Here is a 22,390-nt window from a genome sequence, read left to right as displayed (position 1 = left end):
AAAGAAAAACATGTCTTAGCTTTTATATTGCTATCAAAATTGGGTGTTGGGTACAACCAGTTCTAAAAGCTAGCATTAAATTTTCAGATAAGACAGAAAGGAAAATGAAGGAATGGAAGGGGACAATTGAAAACGCAGCTGATCCACAACAGGCCAGAGGATGGGAGAGGACCGAGGGGAAAGCTTCGCTCAGGAAGAAGGGTGTTCCGCCAAAGCTGCCCTCCTTACTCCTCCACGTGGAGTCCCTGGGTCTCTCCCTACCCGCCTTCTGTCAAGTATGTAATTTTTTGGTTCTTTGCGCTGCTGACCTAAATCTCACAAATTGTGTATTTCTCTTATCATTTCATAACAAAGATATAACAGGAAAAAGAAGGAGAAAGACTTAAAGGTTAAAAAAAATCACAAACAAGCAACACAGACCCATACAAGTGTTGGAAGTCAATTCTCCATTACCATGTAAGTTCAACTCCACATAACAAATTTTCCTTGTGCGCCTCAGCTTTCTGATTTCCAGAGTACTACTGACCACATGAGACTTTAGCAGAGTTCAGCCCCACATTATTGCTAAATAGCTGTCACTTTCATATGGGCTTTAAAAAGTTGTATATCATAAGTGAATCAAAGTTAATTTTGTTTTTGATATGCAACTTTAAAAATTACCTGGAAAGTTATATACATATTATATATATATATATGTATATGTATATGTGTGTGTGTGTGTGTGTGTGTGTAAAAAAATTATTTTAAAATATACAGTGAAGGGGAAGTCTTACTCTCACCTCAGATCCCAGTCCTCATCCAGCACCACAAAAAAAAAGTGTCTGATGTACTCTGTCACACTGCCTCTCCTTTAATTGCCACACTGCACACACACACACAAAAAAAAAAAACTGCAAAGATGTTTACAGAAAACTCTATCCGACCTCACCACCTGAAGGTAGCCACCAAGTTTGAGATATATGTGGAGTTTGGTGAAACTACTGACATTTGGATTAATCATTATAAAACATAATTTTGCTACCCAATTTTTCACCCTGCAATATGACAGAGGAGAAAATGAATTTGATTCCTCCTTTCCTTCCTTGAATTAAAGCTGATGATCAATGAGCCATTGTTTTATCAATCCTTCCTGGATAATGTTCACACTGTAATATTAAATTAGAAAAATAAGACATCTAATTTCCCTCACCTATAAAAGTTATATGATCTTTTTGTTCATGTTCAATTTGCATCAGTTCATTGAGTCCCAAGTGTGCCAATTCCAATATCATCAGAATGTGTCGTTATTACAAAGTACCTCAGTCTGAAGGTATAAGGTGTTCTGGCTGAAGTTCCCAGATCACCAGAGTTTTCTCTCTGAGCTAAGAAACTTTGTGGCATTTAGATGCAGCTATCCTTGTGTTTATATAAATATCCCTTTTTCTATTGAAATATCTAGTCTGTACTATCTTTGGGTGTTTTTTGTGTTTGTTTTTGGTTTTGAATTTGTTTGTTTTTTGATACTAGGGATTGAACCCAGAGGCACTTAACCACTGAGCCAAATACCAAGTCATTTTTGGGAGGCAGGGGGTTTCTGGGGATTTAACTCAGGGGCACTTGACCACTGAGCCACATCCCCAGCCCTATTTGTTGTATTTCATTTAGAGACAGGGTCTCACTGAGTTGCTTATCACCTTGCCATTGCTGAAACTGGTTTTTTGAACTTGCAACAGCCTCCTGAGATGCTGGGATTACAGGCATGAGCCACCATGCCTGGCCCCTGTCCTTTTTTGTATTTTATTTAGAGACAGGGTCTTACCAAGTTACTTAAGGTCTTGCTAAGTTGCTGAGGCTGGCTTTGAACTCATGATCCCCCTGCCTCAGCCTTCCCAGCCACCGGGATTACAGGTATGCACCACCACACCCAGCAAGTTTCTTGTGTTTGACACCTGACAAATGGTATTTTTACTAGTTGTAAAATTACCTGTTTTGTAAATGGAGTTCTTTGAGGAATAGGTTCATAGGCCTGATTAGATAAGGGAACAGGCTAGAACAGACTAGGCTCAGCAACAGCTCTGCAGCTCTGCTCTGTGGTACCCAGGTTCCCTGGTCCATCTGGTCAGCGGAGATGGGGAGCTACTGGCCAGGGGAGCCTCTCAGGACAGAGGCTGACTCGCTGAACTAAGAGAAGCCTGTTGTTCTCTCAATGTCTTGTGGCTACCACACCTCTTGCCTCAGCCTTGTGTCCTTAGTTTCTACTTCTCTGTTCCCAAACTGTTCCCTAGTTTAAATTCTCAGTATGAAATCCATATAGCTCATCTTATCTCTTCCTGACAGTTACTTTGTTTGGCCAGCTTACAGCCTGCCTTAGCCTCAGAAGCCCAACCCTAGTCAGATGAATTGGGGATGAATGGGGAAGGCACTTTGGTCCTCATAATGTTGTCCCTTGACAGGGTTATGGAGGGCAGTGCCTCTTAAAAGAGCATGAGATGCCATTAGTGACATATGCCTACCAGGGGCTTCTAGAACAGTCTCCTGGTCTCAATCAGTACTGAGTAAACACAACTATGTCCATTCTAGCTAAAGTGTCTAGTTTTCTAGATTCCAACTTTCCACTGAGGAATCACACTTCACAGCTGGGGTTCTGGTACAATTTATCTTTCTTTGTCAGCCTCCCAGTATTTTGACTTCTTTGTTTTGCAATACAACAGTAAAACACTGCCATAGCCTCCTTATGTTTGTGGGGATGCCAAGTTTTTCAGCAATATGTGAATCACCTCCATCACCAAAGGCTGCTTCAGTGCTACACAGACCTTGGAGTTCTACACAGACTCAGGCAGCTCCGCTAGGGCTGGAAAACCCGTTCTCACTGCAGGTCATCCTGGGACTGCCGACTAGCAGGCAGATCCCTTCTGCAACATCTCCACCAAGTGGCTGTCCAGCCTCTGCTCCCCAGTCTCCAGGGAGGAGGAGCTTGCCAGCTGAAGGCAACACATTCCAATTCTAAATGCCTTACGACTGCACTTCTGGGGCTGGGGTTGTGGCTCAGTGGTAGAAAGCCTGCCTAGCATGTGTGAGGCACTGGGTTCACTTCTCAGCATCGCATATAAATAAATAAAATAAAGGTCCATCAACATCTAAAAAAAAATTTAAAAAAAAAAGACTGCACTTCCTGTTGAACTTAAACTTTTTGTCCCCTTAGCATCTACCCAGTGACCCTGGTTTGCTCCCCAAAGCCAATCAGAAAAGAATCCAGGTAAGCGACTAAACACCATAAAGGTCTTGTGCTCCTGTGTCCGGCTGTGACTGAGCAGGTTGGCAATAATGCCCCTTGGATTTAAAAACAACACATTGAAGACTGCACCACCTACCTGAGGATGACTGGAGGAAACAGTACACGGGGCTCCCTGGCACACAGTAACATCTGTCGCTTTCCTGTCTTCTGCATGGCAACTGCTCAAACATCCTCTCATCCAGAGCAGACATTTACAGCCTATTTAACTGTGCGGGGGAGGGGGGGTACAAACATCCAGAATTCATTTCCATTTACTGATGAAGCTTCTTCTGTTGCACTTTCTATTTCTATTTTTTTACTTCATCCATCTAATCCATTGTTCATGTGGGGACAGAGGTATCCTCTGTGTGAGCCAGGAAGGAGCCCCAATGACCTAGGTGACCTCCCCATGCAGGCACAGTTCCAGCTGCACCCCCAACTGTCATCCAAAGGTATTGCAGGGGAACCTCTGGAACCCACTCAATGAACTCCCACCATCACTTCTGGGGGAGGTCTACCTTCCTTTCCAGCCAACCCACCAGAGACTGCCTCCCCCCTTGCACCTTGGCTCCCTCAATCCCCCTCCCTCCTGGGGGCCAAGGGCACATTAGCAGAACAGGGAGAGCCAGGAGAGTGCCAGTTATGGCTCTTCTCAGTTACCAGTTCCTGCACTTGACAACACTACTGCCAGTGTAATAGTTAATTTGAATTGTCAACTTGATTGAATTAAGAGATGCCAATGATTAAGGGAGTTCTGAATTAGTCAATGAGGGTGTGTCTAGGAATGATTGGCATGTGGGATAACCAAATGAAGTGGAGACTCCCTAAGCATGGGCAACACCATCCAATAGGATAATGGCTTGGATGGAATAAAAATTAGAATAACATGGACTGGGGCTGTAGCTCAATGGCAAAGTGCTTGCCTAGCATGAGTGAGGCATTCGGTTCAATCCTCAGCACCACATAAAAGTTAATAAAATAAAGGCATTCTGTCCATCTACAACTATAAAAAAAAATTTTTTTAAGAAGTTGGAAGAACAAGGAAGCGGCAGCAGATGCAAGCTCAGTTCTTCTTGAATGGGCTCCTGAATGCTGCTGCAATCAATCATCTGAGGATATCAGACTCTCGCTTCTTCACTTTTCCAAAGCAGACTCTGCCAATGATTCTTCAGAGAGTTTCCAGAAGCCTTCGGTCTCAGACTAGGGTATAACCGTTGATCCCTCTTGTTCTGGGGCTTCAGCCTCTTGGACTGCGCAGCTACTGGTTCTGCCAGCTCTCCAGCTTGCAGTTGGCCATTGTGGACTGTCCAGCTTCTAGCCAACCTAATAAATCCCCTTTTTATAATTAGACTTCCTGTTGATTCTATTCCCCTAGAGAACCCTGACTAATACAGCCAGGCAGCACAGACCCAAGGTGATCTATTGCCTTCATTCCCCTAAGGGTCCCATGAAGGCCAGGACCAATGACTTCACCTAAGATGATGCCTTGAGGTAGAAGGCTCAGGGTCAGTTCACCGGTTCAGCAGCATCACCAGGACCAAATCTTCCTCACTGGCCTTGCCTTTCATCTCCACATTCCCCCTCATGGTTACAGAATGGCAGCGAAAGGCTCCAGCTATTCCTGCCTTATAGGGCATGTGCAAAGCCAGGAAGGGTACGATCCTTGGAGAGGTACTTTAAGTAGACTCCAGTCGTGTACTCTGCAACGACAGAGGCCTTTCCTGGAATGTGCTCAGCCAGGGAGAGGCTAAGAACATGTTAGAGCACAGCTGAGAGGACTTCCAGCCCTCAGAACGCTCCTTCCTTCACAGCCAGGACTTTGTACCTCCGGCCATCAGGAAAGGTAGATACTGTGGCATACATGTGGTTTAAATGTCAGGAATCTTATATTTCCTCTATTCTGTCTGGTATGACTTGCACAGGGCACACCATCTCCCAGCAATGGTGGAAAAACAGGGAATGTGGAAGAGGGTCTCATTTCTTAAATCTTTACTTGGTTTTACCTGTACTTGGTGGAGCTGAACATTTGAGGAATTCTGAATGCCAGGACCTCAGAGTCTGAGGAGGTCCACCTGCCACATTTGGAGGACACGGAGGTCATGTCCTGGGCATCATGCTGCAGGAGAAAGATTTATTCAGATGTGTCAATGGAAATGACCAGTCTGTCACCAAGGGGCCTGTTGAGGAGAATCACCCCCACACTGTATTCCTATTTTATTTATTTATTTAGCACTGTTGGAGATCAAACCCAGGGCCTCATACATTCATGCATGCTGGGCTAGTACTCGTATCATTGTGCTATCCACATTATTTCTTCTATAACTTTAAATTTTATCATGTTAGCACTGGCCCCTGGTTTCAGCACATACAGACACTTATGAATCCTATTTTAGACAGTCAACATAGCAGCTTTCATTCCGTCTTGTGTCATGAGCAAATATGATCAGTGTCCTTATCCTAGTAATGGACAAAAATTCAGATCATCTAGAGAAGGCACAATAACCTCTATAGAAAAATTGTTATTGTACCATTTACTTAACAAGCCACAATTTAAAATTTTTTTAATTTTAAAAAAGCAAGATCTTACAGAATTATAACACTTCTATGACATGGTCCATTTTACTCTGAGATTACAGGAACATTTGTGGATAGCTAAAGGAGAGACTCCAGAAACTGCAAATTGTAAGAGTCAGGCACCTCTAGAAATCCAACAGGAGTACATCAGAGGAGTGCTGAATACTCCCAACGCTGCTCAAAATCCTGCCTTTGCCCACCGTGACTTCACGGGTCCTTCTCCAAGTATACCCAGAAAAATTATAGGACTGCGGTAGGAAGAGGGGTAGGAGTGGTGGACATCTGTTGACTGCTGCTTTGGTGAATGCAGCAGTCAACAGATGTACACCACTCCTACCCCTCATCCCAAACACACACAGAGCTCTCAATACCTTCACAGCTTCTTTATTTCAGAGAATTTTACACACACTACATTTGCTTGCTTGCTTGCTTACTTGTCTGTTCCCCACTTACAGAAGAGGAAGTCCATGAGGCCCAGGTCCAGCCCATCTAATCTCCACGGAATTGCAGGATCATCACAGTAGATGCTCAGTTCAAACATGTGGGATGACGAATGACTACATGAATGTGTCCCCAGATAGCTCTCATTTAAATGAAATTTATCAAATGCTTCTATTTTTATCAGTTGAGTTAAAGATGCAACCACCTTTTTTATCAAATCTCCATTAAGATAGTTTAGCATTTTTGTTATGATGTGTGACTGGGAGTTTTATTCTTTCCTGTGATAAGCACAGATTATTCAAGCCACCATTCAATATTCATTTTTCAGATATATGAAGGTTGTCTACTCAGATTCAAAGGTTTTCTTTAACTTGTCTTTTATCTAAATCAGTCAAGTCTTTTCTCATAAATGAGAAATATTAAATAAATGGCTGCTCTCATAAAATAAAGAAGCAACTAGCAGAAACTATCTGCAACTTCCATGAATAAGCTTTTCCTTAGTGCCTAAGATAATAAATACCATTTGCAAACCAAAACTATATGCTGTGAGCTTTGCAAATTGGTCCCCAGTCCCTGTTCAGTGTGTTGTTATCCCAATGCCACAGGAACCCAGTAAGTGAAGGCTCAGAGGCAGCAAGTCACTGTCCATGGCCTCTTGACAAAGCAGAGCTCTGCACCCAGGTCAGGCCACACCAGTACTCACAATTAGTTATTTTACTACTAAGTCATTACCAGTTACTACAGTGCATCATGAATTCTCTCTGAATGTCATAGTTAATCAAATCTAAAATGCTATCAGTTGAAGTATAACTGCATCAAATGTGCAATACTGCCAATTAAAGCTATGGAACACTTTCAATTAGAAAATGTCAATTCCAGAAATGTTAAAAAGTGTACATACATATATACACACCCATTCACACACACATGTACACATTATAGATTCAATGAAATGTAGCAATCCACTAGCCTAATAATCCAATAGCCAAATTATTCCTAAAAAATGTCATAAAATCTAAAAGCTTCTCTGAAACTTTAGAAAATTAATTTTGCCATAAAGTACAAAAAAGAGAAAAATCTTAAGAATGAATAAAGCTACAGGAAACTTGCAAACATTTGTTAATACTCTTTAAGAATTGTTTCTCCTGATCTAAAGCAGTAAACCATAGTTTATAATGTAAAAAGCTGTTAACATTTTTCCTACCAACAAACATGACCATTGCTTATTAATATTTTCATGCATCCAAGTACACAAAAAGGCAGTAAGTACATTTTTTAGAATATTCCATTAAAAGTGGATTTTAAGACTACCTGTTTTTCTTAACTTCTATTTGTTTTATGTAAAAGCTAAGGAAAATAATACAAATTTCTCATTCCATACCAAAGAACAATATGCTCTGTGGCTAAAGATACTGCTGTAGGTCTCTATAGAATCAAAGACAACCAACGCTTTAAAAAAGCACTCTCAGAAGTCTCCTACTTGAACAACCAGAGAGGCATCGATTCTCATCGATTCTCAAACACATTGTGTTTTCAGGGCCTCTTTTCTCTTCCTCTAAAAGTGCTCACATCATAAACCCACACAGTGTCTATCCCCTCTCCAGTAACATGGTCTGGGATCCAGTGTGGGAAAGGGAATCGACAAGCAATGACTCTTGCGTCATCCTCAAGTTCAAGTTCAAGTTTCTTCTCCAACTGCAGCATCTGTGAAGAATAACAGCCATTATTTCAGTAAGCAGGTAGGCAAAAGAAGTGATTCCAGAACACCCTTTTTTATTCAAGAAGCCCTGAAAACACCTGTTAAAAAAGGTCACTTCAGGTATAAACACATCATCAAACAATCCCATTAATACAGAAGACACATTAACCACACTTAAAAGAATATCTTCTAGTATCAATTATAAAATATCCATTTTTGGCAGACATATGTCATAGATTTCCAGTTTCTATCTAAAATTATGTTGTGGCAATAATTAAAACCAGCAACAGCTTCAAATTATTTACCTATTTAGACTTTTCTCCAAAAAAAAAGGGTTTTATTATTTGCTGAAAGTATCAACATTTTAACTATATCAGCAAAAAAAAAAAAAAAAAAAAAAAAGCTGCTTAGAAATTTATCTATAGGTCCTAAAAATATAGTAATACCTCACGTCCTAAAAACACTTTTTTTCCTACTTTCTTCATTTAGCTTGTTATTTTAAGATAATTTTAAATTTACAAAAAATTTGCACTGGGCATAGTGGCACACGCCTATAATCCCAGCAGCTTGGGAGGCTGGGACAGGAAGATTTCGAGTTCGAAAGCTAGCGAGGCTTTGATCAACTTAGCAAGACCTTATCTCTAAACAAAATATTAAAAAGAGCTGGAGATGTGGCTCAGTGGTTAAGTGTTCGTGGGATCAATCCCCGGTAGAAGGAAGGGAGGAAAGGAGGGATAAAGGAAGGAGGGAAAGGAAGGGAGGAAAGAAAGAAATTTTGCAAGAACAGAACAAGGAAGTCCTGTATTCCTCCCCAGGGCACCAGTTTGAACATTCTGTCACGTGGGCTTCATCATGTTTGCTCTCTTCCTCTATGACATTCTTCCTAAATCATTTGAGAAGAAGCTGCATATAGCACACCCTTTTCCTCCTTAACACTTCAGTGCGTATTTTCTAAGAAAGTTTATCATCTTATACACTCACAGCAGCCACCGCATTCAGAAACCTTAACATCATATTCCCACAATAGTTCCAATAATACTCCAAATTTGTCATTGTCCCAATAGTGTCCTATATCACATTTCCCCCAAGGCAGACTTCAGACCAGACACATTTTGTATTAGCTCTAATGTTTGTTTGATCTCTTTTAATCTGGACTGGTTCCTATCTCTGTCTTTCATGACAATAAATCAAATGGTCCTCACCTCGGGCTGCTCAAGTTTGTTCCCAATGCCCCAGCTACAGGGATATGAACTCATCAGGACTCCCCGGATGCTCTTGAGGGTAATGTTAATCACTGGATTAGGATGAAATCTGGGATCTCCACAGTATAGTTACTATTTTCCCTTCTACGACGAGTGAGTAGTATTGAGGGGGGAGACGCTGTGAGATGATCCAAACAAACTGTTGCTCATCAAACAACCCCTACCCTAGAAGTAGCACTTGTTGATGATTCTGACTTCACTAGGTTCCATTTTCACAAGTGTTGCAAAGTAGCAACTTGCTAATTCTGTCATTTTTTTCTAAATGTAGAGTCAGCTTTCTACTTTAAGAATTTTCCAGACTTCCCCATCTCCCTCTGTCTACAATTATCAGTAACTATGAACACCTATGATCTCATCCCATTCGTTGAGTTATAATACATTACTGTCCTTGTTTATTCTAATGCTCAGATTGTCCTAATTTGATCACTGGAAGCCTCCCACAGTTGTTCTCTCTGTCTCTTGGACAAGCTCCCATTAAATATTCTGAGTACTTCCTTATATTCTGGCTCAACAAAATGTTCCAAGCTTTTGTATCTTCTCTTTTCCAGCCCCAGATCAGCCATTTCTCAAAGATTCCCAGTTCCTCTTAGTGAAAAATGATACTTGGAAACCAAGATCTGAGCAACAACTGCTTCCTTTAAAAGTAACCAACTATAGCAAGAAGAACAAATCAATAGTGCTTCCCTGAAGGTTTTATTGCTGATCTACATCTTATAAAAGTGACTTGGAAAAACTCCTGCACAGGACTTATGGCTGGAGTAAGCCAAATCCTAACTTGTCACTAGAACCAATTCCAAGATAACAAAGGATAAGTTCCATTAGGGATGGGAGGTTTCTGTTCTTAAGAGCCAGTAAGGGTTTTGTTTTGTTTTGTTTTTTAAAAAAGTTTCATTTCTTGAAGGGAAAATTAAGTAAGCAAAGAATGAGACAATGTGTGTTTTTCCAAAATATCAGAGGTTTCTTATGGTAATTTTGCTCATCAAAAGGATAATTGCAAACTTATTCATATTACTATTATTCATTTCTCTTTTATAGTTTCTTTTATTTTCAAATGATTGTCATATGCTAAGTCAAGATAAACCTAAAAATGAAAGGAGCTATTTCAATCATAAGAAATTAACTGACTAAATTACACATAAATATGCAATGAATCTGGCTCTTGATATCAAACACAAAGAGAAGCAGTGATGTGTCCTGCCTGTAGAATGGAATCCACAATTACTCATACAATTATAGGTTTCAAAGTGACACAAACTCATCTTATTCTAATTACACCTTTAAAACTTTAAACACAAGTTGAACTAGCTCAAAAGCATGAGACAGATCAGCCATGTCCAGCAGCAGCACAGATGTGCTGGATCTATCCCTGCTCTCCAGAGACACACTACCCTTGCCCACTAGGGTGGGGAGCACCTCTGCCACCAGACTTCCCTGCGGGATCCTTGGCTGGTGGCCCTCATATCCCAGACCTCAGATGTTGGAGTGCAGAGCTCAGGCCACGGTTGGCTCCTCCAGGTCACTTTAGCCTTCCTGGCCTCAGCACCTTCTGCACATTCAAGCCTCACACACTGCTTCCAGCCACTTCTCACCACCCAACCCACGCTGGTCCACACCTAAACCCATGGACACCTTCAAGAGCTCATGACCTAGAGGCCAGCTTCCACTGTGTACAAGTGTACACCACCCCTCCTTTAATTTCAGTTACTGCACAGCACTTATTCCCTTTATGAACGATGCATTTTATGTAAGTGTCTCATTTAATACCTACACTCCCCACCAGCATAGAACCTCAGGGCAGGGGTGCTCTCTGTTGTTCACTAGATACTCCAAGGGATCAGAACAGAGCTAGGTGCAAAGTGGCCATAACTGATGAACAGAGAGTAGAAGGATAGGCATTCAGTCATGAGCCGCTTTTCTTTATCAGAAAACGATACTTTCATACATCAATTCATAACAAAACAAATGAGTGGTTCTCTGAAGTTCACAGTTAGTAGCTTTCTGGGGAAAGTATAGATAATGGGTATGTTTACACCATATTCATTCACTCAACAAGTATTTATTGACAATTGCTCTCCCAAGAGATGATGAGCTAGAGGCATATATCGAGGACAGCTGAGCCACACCCCTGAGATCACTATACAGTGTATACACACAAACATGTAGAGCCAACAGACAAGGAGGTGCAGGATGCCTCCTCTGAGGACAGGGGAACAAGTGCTACAGAATGGAAGACAGAGTGCTACAGCTCACCTCAGGTGATCAGGACAGCTTTACAGAGGAAAGGACAACTGGCCCATGAGTGGCCAGGAGGTGCTCACTGGGGCCAGGGTGGAAAACATATAAGTGGGAAGGGATGGCCCCAGGATCTGGCAAGAGAAGCCCAGTGAAGTCCAGAGGCTGAAAGGATAGGGGCTGAACAGAGAGCTATGGGAAGCATGGTGCAGGCCAGGCTGGAGGTGAGCAGGGGCCACTCCAGGCCAGCCTAAGGGACACGCACAGCATCCAGGCCTTATCCTGAAAAGCAGCAAGAATTCGGGTTTTACAGAAGGATGTGGCTGATCTGTTCTGGGTTTTGAAAAGACACACTTGGTGCATACGCTGGTGTTACACGTGATCTCTGCAAACCTAGACTGAGTCAGCAGATCGGAATGAGAATCCTCATCCTATCACGTGAGAAACACATTTGTGGGGAAGTGCCACAACCTGATGTTAGGCATAATCAGTCGCGTATCAGGAGCAGGGTCAAGGATCTATACAACCAGGTTTCCTCCCTCTGTACCTCTCCAAGGATTGTCCTCACTCTCCCGTTAATACCTGTGAATCAGCTGCCACAGGAAATGTTTCATGGTGTGCTGGTTTGGCTGAGCCATCATCTGACCATGACTGGAATAATACCAGTGCTCATAAAACGGGAATGCCTTTTAACAGAAGGACTCCTAGTCAGGCCCAACCCCAAGAGCCAACCTGGCCTCCAGCTTCCCAGTTAGTCATTCCCCTTCCCCCAACTCCTCCACTTAGGCAGGGTTGGTGCAGGCTGAAAAAGTGAGGGTCCCACATGTGAAAATCAACCTTCTGGGCCAACAGAAGCCACCAGCACACACTGCACCCCAATCAACACACTAACATGGGAAATGCAGGCGAGCTGAATCCTCTCACCACAGGGAAGGTTTCAGGAAGAGTGGAATGCCACAGGCTCCTGGTTAACATTTCCTATGTACTGAAGATGGGGCAATAATTACAAAAGCACTTATTGAAATAATAAGGCTCTTACTGCCTTTGAATGAAGAGCTCCAAACACTGTTTATAATCAAACATGATAGGAAACCCCAGGAGAGGCTGCACAGGTCACACATGACAGTGGTCTTACCAAAGGCCACTGCTGCCCTCCGCTGGGTCAAGGCTGCATGGCCTTGTAACCCACAGCTCAGCGCATCATCCCACCTCTCTGGACAGCATGGAATGCCCAGCAAATATTAACTTTCTATTTTTACAAAGTGTGGAATTCAACTTAAAGTTACATATCTCCAAAATGCTAATTAGTCCATTAAAGAAGGAAAGCCCAAACATCATAATAAGGAGTGAAACACAATCAAAACTCTTCATCAAATATGACCCCAAATAGTTTTTTTAAATAATCAGGAACCTGTCCTGCTACCTGGCTTCACTTTCAGAATAAAAGTGCAGAATACCAAGTTCAGTGTCAATCTTAGGTCTAATGAAAATCACAAACATACAAAAATGCAGTCCTTTCAAGGATACGTGACAAAAACATTTCTAAATTGTCTTTAAAAATTAAAGAGCATGATGTTACACTGAAGGTTCTAATCATAAGAATAAATTTCTCAAGCACGAAAACATCTTATTTTATATAAATCTGAATAAAATGACAAAAAAGCAAATTTCCCTTTTTTTAATTACAAGTGGTATCAGTTACATAGTGCCATTTCTGCAAACATCCAATTCCACCCAGATTATTATGGCTACAATTATAGACTTTGAAAAGTAAAAAGGGATTTCTTTCTCTGGTCTATAAACCAGCAATTACAGCAGAAGCATCCCAGCCTGACCATCTTCTCCAGGGCTGAAGAGGACATTTTCAGGAGAATTCTATCGTATTTTCACTTTTGAAAGCACAAAATCAAAGTTCAATACTCAGTTCTTCAGCAAATCAGTCAATTGAGGTAAATTGAAACTAGTCAATGCTCATCCACCCTGAAAATTATCTTCCTGCAAAATGGGAGGAATGATCAACTCAAAGAGAACATCCCATTAACTTCCTCAACTGACTTCGGCTTGGTCTAAAGTGAGCAGCCATGAAAATCGTGAACTGCATTCCACACTGGGACCTCATAAGGAAGTTTTCAGACTGGAATTTTAAGACCCTGGTAGATCACTGAGATTTTTATCTCAAACAGAGGTTTAAAAATATGACTAAATCTTTTATGGTTCAATGTAAGGGCCCTGAACTATTCTATTAAACCGATGAACTGAAATTCAATGTGCCCTAGAAGTCCCTGGAGGCCACCAATCTGCACATGGGTGAGTGGCCACATGCTGGCTCTAGAAAGGCCTGTAGCATCCTCCACCCAAGACAGACAGGGGAGAGGGGTTACACTGACCATGGCGGGGTATACTCACCATCTGAGGCACACCGAAAATAACAACGTTTGAGTACTGCGAAAAGGTGACCTAAGTGAAACAGGAAACAAAGGGTAGATTAATTCTGATAAGTCAGACATTAAGCTTGCTTGTTGCATAGAAGGGAGTAGCAATTTGCCAAGCCGTGGGCTTTCACAAGCTCCTGAAGAGTGGCCCACTAAGTACGCACAGTGAGCACCATGCTCCCCTTCCATTCATGCCAGTCCAACTCCTGAGTTCTCCAAATGCTCCCCCATAACTACGGCATCCTCAGGAACTCCATGCAGGGCACGCCCAGGGACTCTAAGGCCAGGGACTCCCAGGGTGGTCAAGCCTGGCACCTGGGCCACACATTCCCACTCCACTCTATCAGACACCAACCAGCTCAGCAGAACTCGAGGGATTTCAGAGCCACAGAGTTTATGCTGAGCCATCATCAGAATTCTAACCCCTCCACCTCTCTAAAATACTATGGAGAAAGTTCAGTACAATGGCTTCTCGACAGCTGAAAACTGGGGGATGTGAGGGAGTGCTTTGCCAGTCAAAATTCTATTGCTCAATAAGAACCTTATGTACTCTATGGAGGGAATGTTTAGTTATATATGGTGTGAAAAACAATGCCAGCAAAACTCTAGTGGATTTTTATAAGCTACTGATGAAGATATTACAATGGGAAACTCTTATTTAAGGCATTTTATGGAGCACTCTTACAGGAAAATTACAGGGCTCTTTCTAGAGTAAAAACAAATTTGGAAGTGCCTCACACTTTATGAGGACAAGAAGTAACCCTGACAGTATGGTTAGTGGAGTCTCTGTTCTCCTCATGGCCTAAGTACACGTGTACACACACACACACACACACACACACACACACACATATACACCCACACACAAACGTGCATGAGACAGACATTTATCAAGACAATTTATAGGATTTCCACAAGATGGAAAAATCTCATTATTCCATAACAAACAAAGAGAACATTTTAATTTAGTCAATAAATTCTTGAAATTCATATGACCTATCATATTATAAACTTAAAAGTTTCTGTTCTACTAGTAAAATTTGTTTAAAATACATCTAATTATGCCAAAATATTCATTGGATTTTAACTATTTTTTTCTTTTAAGACGTTTTCCAGTTGTTAGTCATGTTAATTACAATACAAAAGCTTTTGGTTGGATTTTTCTAGAACTACCCTCCACCACTTTACATACCTTCCATAAATCTGAAATATAAAATCTGGCAGAGCCGTGCACACCTTCTTGCCAAGCACGGTATCTGGAGTACCAAACCAGCCATGGATTCAGTTCATAACCAACCGCTGAAAATCCTTCCTTCGCAGCTGCTATCACCTGGAAAGAGGCCGAGATTTACTAAAAAGAAGAAAAAGCTATGACATGTGGTCAAATTATATAAATACTTTCTACTTAAGACTTAAAATTCTAAAACATTCCATCAAAAAGCTTTCTCCTTAATAAAAACACTATGTAAAATGTGTCTCCAGAGTTATGAAACCTGTGGATTTGGTGATGGCCAACCCAGCTGAACTCAAGTTTTCTGGCTTTCATCAAATATTTTAATATCAGAACAGACACTGAGGTTTGCTTCAGAAAACTGTGTAATTAATTCTGGTCTAACCAACCCTAACAAGCAGCTGCTGAGAACCTACCACCTCTTTCATTCCATCAGCAGGCTACACAGCAGCGTTAAGTGAACAAGCCTGGGAGGATAGTTTCATGAACAAGTAATAACAATAAAATGATCTGCTGGTAAAGAATCTGCAATCAGTTACACATTTTCTTAGTATTTAATGATCATACAATTTAATTAAAACCAGGGGAAAAAAACAGGTGCTGTGACACACACCTGTAATCTTGGGAGGCTGAGGCAGGAAGATTGCAAGTTCAATGCCAGCCTCAGAAATTTAGTGAGGCCCTAAGCAACTTAACAAGACTCTGTCTCAAAATAAAAAATTTTAAAAAGGACTGGGGATGTGGCTCAGTGGTTAAGCATCCCTAAGTTCAATCCCTGGTACCAAAAAATAAAAAACAAATAATAAAAACAGGGGAAAATAAAATGAGTGAGTTTAAATAAAAAGTCAACTATGGAATCCTACTGGTCTCCCAAAGGCGGTAAGTATGGTGGAGGTCCTGGGATCTCTCTACCCAATATGCCTTGACCCCACTCTTCAAGGGAGCACCCTTACCAAGTTGTCTCATAAAGGAACTTCCCAAGTAACTACAGTGCCACAAGGCAACCACTTTCTTAGAAACCAGAAAGGTGCCCTTCACGTATGTGAAGGATTCAATATGGACACAAACATTTCCTCCTAATTAATACACGTCTCCCAATTTCTTAAACACTAGTGGTTGCCAGAAGTTGAAGGAAGTGAATACGGAACCAGTGTTTAATATGTAGAGGTTCAGTTCTGTGAGTGCTGCAGAGGGGCGTGGTAATGGCTGAACAAGGAGAATGCTCTTGTGCCACTGGGTATACGTTTTTCAATGCTTAAGACGGTAAACATATTTTATCACAATTTCTATTTTTTTTAATTTAAAAAATAAAAAACAAGAGTGACTTCTTAAAGCCTTCCCAATACTCCCAGGTCATGATCACAGAACAACAGGATTTGGGTCCACTGGGCTGGTGAGATGTGTGTAGCCCTGCTGGTCTCCACACTACCTGCTTCTAGCACACCTCTCTGGCTCAGTCTTTCTCTCCAGTGCATCATCAGGATGAAGCCTAAGGACAGTGCCACCTTACACACTGAAGGCTCATATGCCAGTCAGTGGCCCTGTCTTTACTTACAGGTTCCACTGGGGTCAAGTTGAGCTGAAGTTGATAAAACCTGATCTTTAGCTAAGTGAGGTTCTCATTGGCTCCTCCTTATTTTAACTCCATGTTACTCCATAGGAACTCAGATTTAAATATGAATAAATGCTGAGAAACACATAAGCAAACATCTGAGCAGCAAATAAGTACGAATTGTGAAATTCCATGATCAAACATGTTTCGTCTAATTATGCCACCTTTACTGGCCAAAGAATTCTAACAATTTGATAAATTGTTCTTTTCCACCTGGCTTGGTTACAGAGTTCTTCCTCCTTTAAGAAAAAAATAAACCTGAGAAAAATTTCAAACACATGCTAGTGGTCTAACAGTTTAGTCAAACAAACAAAAAATGAAACAACTACTCTCTCATCCTGACAGACCTGGCAAGTCTTTGCATAGGCCTCACAAGAAACATAAAGAGAAATTTTAACTATCCTCGTTCCAAACTTAAAATACTGTGGCATAACTCACAATGCGTCCATCACCACTACCAATGTCTACCAGGGGTCCTCTTCTGCATCTCAACATCTTCACAACATTTTCAATCTGCTTTGAAGTTGCAGGCACAAAAGGTAAACAAATTTTCCGCAGGGCTGGTGTGATAAACGGTGTAGCCACAGCATACACAGCCACCAGTGCTCCACCTACAATCCCAGTAAGGAGGAACCCCCACGGGCTTCTCTTCACACTGCTGGCTTCTGAACTTGTGGGCAGAATGTGTCCCAACTGCCTTTCTTCTTTCAGTGCTTCTGGAAGTGTACCTACAGAGAGAAAGCAAAAAACCAAATCTGAAATCCAGGACTATACTGTTTTCTGATTTTTTTTTTTTTTTTAGTATCAGGAATTGAACCAAGGTTTACTAAGCTATATCCCTAGCTCTTTTTATTCTTTATTTTGAGACAGGGTCTTGCTAACTTGCCTTGAACTAGGGATCCTCCTGCTTCAGCCTCCAGAGTCACTGAAATTACAGGTGTGTGCCACTGTGCCTGGCCTGTAATTCTTATTGACAGATAAACTAATGCTTTTTAAGAAAGGACAATTTGTCTGAACATAATGTAAATTACAAGGTTAAGATTCCACAATGAGTTCTAGATTTCATTGACAAAATTTAAGTGATTTGGAGAAAATTATTCAATAGAAATGGAGGACTAAAATCTTTTCTTCTCAACATATTGGTTTACTAATGTCTAGGAGTCACCTGAGAAAACAGTGTATTCTTTGTATAGTAATTTATTAATTCAATATCCATTTCAATATCCATTAGTACATGCTTTTTATGTTCTGAACAAAGAAAGCCTCATAAACAAATACACATGAAAATGTCTAAATACTACTTAATTCAAGAAGGACAATTGGCTGGGCATCTATAATACATTTCACAAATGCAATTTTGAAGTATCAAAAGAGACAAATATCAGATTTTACCAAACTCTTTAGTAATAAATTTTTAAAAAAGCAGATCCAAAAAGAACAAAATAAGAGTCATTTCAATATTATCAGAGTAAAACAAACACCCTCCAATCACTGATCACAGAGATGAGCGTCACCTTAAACATCCTCAAGTTTTGTCCTTTAATGCTCTTAACAGGATGTAAAAGTGATATGGTTTTTAAAATGGTAAATGAGGAGCACAGCAAGGAGGGAGGAGTGTGTCTCCTCTGGAGCCCACTGACCCTGTGACACCAGCTGTCAATTTACTTGGACCCTGAATCCCTCCTTTCTCATTGCTGAACCTCTGTTTCCTCAACTGTAGGGTGGGGGCCCTAGGTGACTGCAAGGATGAAATGAATGGAGGCAGGTAAAGCACACGGGACAGGGCTGGGCACACAGACAGCAGCCCACTGCATCGCCAATCACCACTGGAGACACCAAAGCCCACGGCGAACCAGACCATCTCTGCCCTCAAGCAGCTCCCCACATTGCTAATGGCTATGGCCTAAAACACAAAAATCCAGAGGAAACAGGAAAAGGCAAGAGGGAGAACATCAGATCCTTGCCATTTACAGATGTGACTGTTCATGGCTTCACTATCAGTAAGCCAATCAAAAGGCCCACTGCTTAGTTTGATAACTGCCCTAAGAAATCACCACACACTTAGTGGCTTAAAACAGCACACATTCATTTCCATGCAGTGCTGGAGCTCAGATGTCTATAAGGGGGCAGCAGGGCTGTGTTCCTCCTGGAGCCTGAAGGGTAGGATGGGTTCCCTCGGGTTTTCCAGCTTCCAGAGGCTGCCCATATTCCTTGGAATATTGGAATATTCCATATTCCCATATTCCCACATCACTCCAATCTGTTTCCATCTTGGAATCTTCTTATCTCACCTTCCTGTCTCCCTCTTTCTTTACAGGGATCCCAGTGAAAACATTGGGCCCACCTAGATAACCCAGAATAATCTCCATCTAGAGATCCTTTATCACATCTACACAGGTTAAAGTGATTACAGTGTGGACATGTTGGAGGAACCATTATTCTATCCACTGCATCACGACACTATGTCACCATGAACTGGGATGATGTATTCTGACCCCAAATGTTGGCATACACAGCAGTGGGTTACACTTCAGGGAAGCTGGCCAACCACCAGGATTCCCAGCTCAGCATGGCTTTATTCTTCTTGACTTCCGAGGCCCCCTGAGGCAGAGGGAGTTTCAAAACTGGTTTCATAGTCAAAAACTAACTCAAGGGAAAAAAAACAAAAGTCTCCTACTAGCGCTAGTGATAGAGGTAAAATAAAATTAAGCTTGAGAAGGTGACAGTGTTTGATAGAAAGCAAATTCTTTAAATGATTTCAGATAAATTGTGGCACTGAATGGAAGAACTTACCCACTATACTTGTGCATTTGTTTTCCTAGAGAAGTCAAGGTATGTTTGTCCTGCCCTTTATAGAGTCATGCTGTGGGCACTCCAACTGCATAGTACAATGGCTCAGAGGATTTGAGTCACACAATCTAGAGTCTCAGAACTTAAGTAGGGTAACATAAGGTAAACTGCTACTACAGCATGGTTTGCTTGCCAGTAAAATTGAGAAATAATTGTTATTTTTTTACCCCAATTCAAAATTGAGAAAGAAAAGACTTATCAATACTACCATCCCTATAGGGTTAGTGGAACAGCTAAATAAATAATTCACTTGAAGACTTAGCACAGGCCTGAGAGACTGAGTAATGACTGTTAAACTACTATTTTTATTCTCAAGACTATAACTTGGGGAAGGGAGCTCAAATTTCTTAATAGCTTTACTGACATATACATAGAATTTTCCCACTTAACATTACAATTCCATATTCTACTTTGTATATTCATTGATAATGTGCAACCACCACCAATTTTTTAATATTTTCTTATTACAAGAAGTCTCTTATCCTGCAGCTACCATCCACCCCCACCACCCATCTCCCATCCTGCCCTAAGCTACCATTAATCCATTTCTGTCTCTAGAGTCCCCTATTATAAACTTAGTGGAGTGAATCAAACCATACAGTGTCTTCAGTGACTACTTTCACTTAGCATAATGTCCTCAAGATTCACCCATGCTGGCTCTTGTATCAGTACGTCATTCCCTTTTATGGCTAATATTCAACCACATGACTATACCACATTTCGTTTACCCATCTGTAGTAAACACACACAAGTCAGTCAATCAAAATTCTACTTAACCTGTATAAACATAAACCTTTCCACGCAACCAGCAAAAGATACAATAAAGAGCTCCTGGTCTTCGGGACCTCCCGGTGGCCTGTGAGTATTAGTGTTGAGGTAGACAGGTGAGGTGGTGAAAAACACTGTAACATGCAGGAAATGCTGTGGAAATACAGGGTAGCAGGAGGGAAGACTGATCCCAATTATGAGACCCGTAAGGTATTGGCAGAGAAACTGAATTTGAGCTGGTGGGCAAATGAAACATACCTTGGAACCAAGGCGTGGAAGGTAAGGAAGTCCTGGCTGAGCAGAGTGGAAGATTAATAGGAAGGCAGGTGTTTGAATACAAGGATATGTTTATTTTATTACATGTGGACTAGATTGAAGTTTTTTGAGCAAAGCCACTACAATATTTGGGTTTTAATGGATTTTTAATCCTTTTTAATGGATCATGTTCAGATTCACAGGACTATTTATTAAAATGTAAATTCCAAAAGACTTCTGTCAGATATGCTGTTCTGAAACATCAAGCCATTGTATTAAAGAAGAGCTGTGGTGAGGACTTAAGAGAACTTTCTTAAAAATAGAAGACTGTACAAGGTTAACTTCTGTTCTGTCTCCAGGACCTGTCTACTCAGTGACTTCTGATACTGGTTGAAAAATACAATTTTCAAGGACAAATTCCGATTAGCTAAAGACAGAGACAGGGACTAAGATGTACAAAAAGTTCAAGGAAAAAGGCCAGGAAGATCCTGCTTGTTTGGAATTGTGACCAGCCACATGTTTGAAATACGGTTTGTATTTGAAGGTCACAAGACTTAGGGCTGCTCATTGTGTAACCGCATATGCACACTAGTGTAACTAAGGCTTATGTTCCTTTAGAGGCTTTTCTTGTATTGGTCCAATGTCATTTGTGTCCTTTTTGCTGTGTATCAGCTATTGATTAGGAAAAATCCTCCAAACACGCCTGTGTTTCAACAGGAAATAAACTACACAAAGGATGCTATTAGACATTTTCTATTCTTCACAACTATCTAATGAGCAAAATGAATTGGCTTCACCAGTGTGAACAAGGAAGCACCAACTCGGCAGAAATGAGACCCTACTACAAAATCTAAAATGCCCTTGATGTATCACCCTAAGTCTAGACAAAAGGTGGGCCAAGCATTAAAAGAGGTTAATGGACCACCAACCATTCCAAATGTTATAATATATGCATTTATTTCAACGTTCAAGACCTAATAAAAATTGGTAGTAATTAACAGGAAAACCCTTGTCCTATAGAAGATGGGGTGAAGAAAACTGGAAACCCACAACAAATAAATCTACCTATAGGTTGTGATTTAGGGACAAGGTACCATCTATTTAAGATTAACAAGAAATATATTTCTGAGGCAGCAGGACCCTGAGCAACAGGCTGTTTAACTTTGCTTCTTTAGCTTCTAACCTTGTGCGGATTACTAGATTATATGTGCAAAATGTATATTTATTTAGCAAACACTTAAACACCGCGTGCAAAGGACTAGACACTTCTCCCTGTACCCCTACAGCAGCCCTATGAAAGGTAGATATGACTGTCATTACAGCCATTTTCGCTGGCAGGGAAACTGAGGTACAAAGGCACCAAACAGGCGCTGCAAAGACGCGGCTCGTAAGCGGCATGGCTGTGACCGCGCTGAGGGCTGAGGCACGTGCCCCACGGCGCTCGCAACAGCCCCCAGCACACAATGCCGGCCGACCACTGGGGCCCACGACCCCAGCACGGGGACAGGACAGGGCCCCCGACTTTTGCAGCCCTCGAGTTGCACCGAGCCGCCTGCCCCACACCAGAAAGGAAGTACCGCGCCGCTCCGGCCTCACCTCCTCCCTCCATCGCGAGACTTCCTGCGGGGTGCAGGGAGAGGAAGTGGATCCTACCATGTCCTCCCAGTCGGGGGGAAAGAACTCAGAAAATGATTTAAGTAAATGAGTTTCTCGTTGGGACCCACCGCTCGGAAACTCTATAACGTAAATCTTTAAAGAAGTGACTAAATTTTGCCTACCCT

General features: G+C 41.5%; 1 protein-coding gene across 2 annotated transcripts; it reads right to left on the bottom strand.

The window, feature by feature from the left end:
• Positions 1-6,195: 6,195 nt before the first annotated feature.
• Atpsckmt (ATP synthase c subunit lysine N-methyltransferase) lies at positions 6,196-22,225 on the bottom strand. 2 transcript variants are annotated; one of them, XM_076856220.2, is made up of 5 exons: positions 22,206-22,225; positions 17,175-17,464; positions 15,086-15,223; positions 13,868-13,918; positions 6,196-7,972 (listed from the first exon to the last, which is right to left on the bottom strand). In XM_076856220.2, exons 1-5 carry the CDS (start codon positions 22,216-22,218, stop codon positions 7,802-7,804), a joined length of 663 nt encoding a protein of 220 aa, XP_076712335.2. In that variant the 5' UTR covers positions 22,219-22,225; the 3' UTR covers positions 6,196-7,801. The 2 variants fall into 2 exon arrangements, with proteins under 2 accessions (XP_076712335.2, XP_076712336.2); XM_076856221.2 differs by having other exon boundaries at positions 7,888-7,972; positions 15,130-15,223.
• Positions 22,226-22,390: the final 165 nt, after the last annotated feature.

Source organism: Callospermophilus lateralis, chromosome 5 (genome assembly GCF_048772815.1).
Source record: "Callospermophilus lateralis isolate mCalLat2 chromosome 5, mCalLat2.hap1, whole genome shotgun sequence".
NCBI lineage: Eukaryota > Metazoa > Chordata > Mammalia > Rodentia > Sciuridae > Callospermophilus > Callospermophilus lateralis.
The sequence above is the reverse complement of the archived record's forward strand: the minus strand, read 5'-3'. Positions and strand labels throughout refer to the sequence as shown.

What these genes read in the sequence shown, in the direction of transcription:
- Atpsckmt (XM_076856220.2), bottom strand. An exon ending in GTAGTGGTGATGGACGCATT is followed by an intron (nt 15,224 to 17,174) that starts GTGAGTTATGCC and finishes GCCTCTTTCCAG; the next exon opens with GTGATAGCAGCTGCGAAGGA. An exon ending in TTTTCGGTGTGCCTCAGATG is followed by an intron (nt 7,973 to 13,867) that starts GTGAGTATACCC and finishes TATTCTTCACAG; the next exon opens with ATGCTGCAGTTGGAGAAGAA.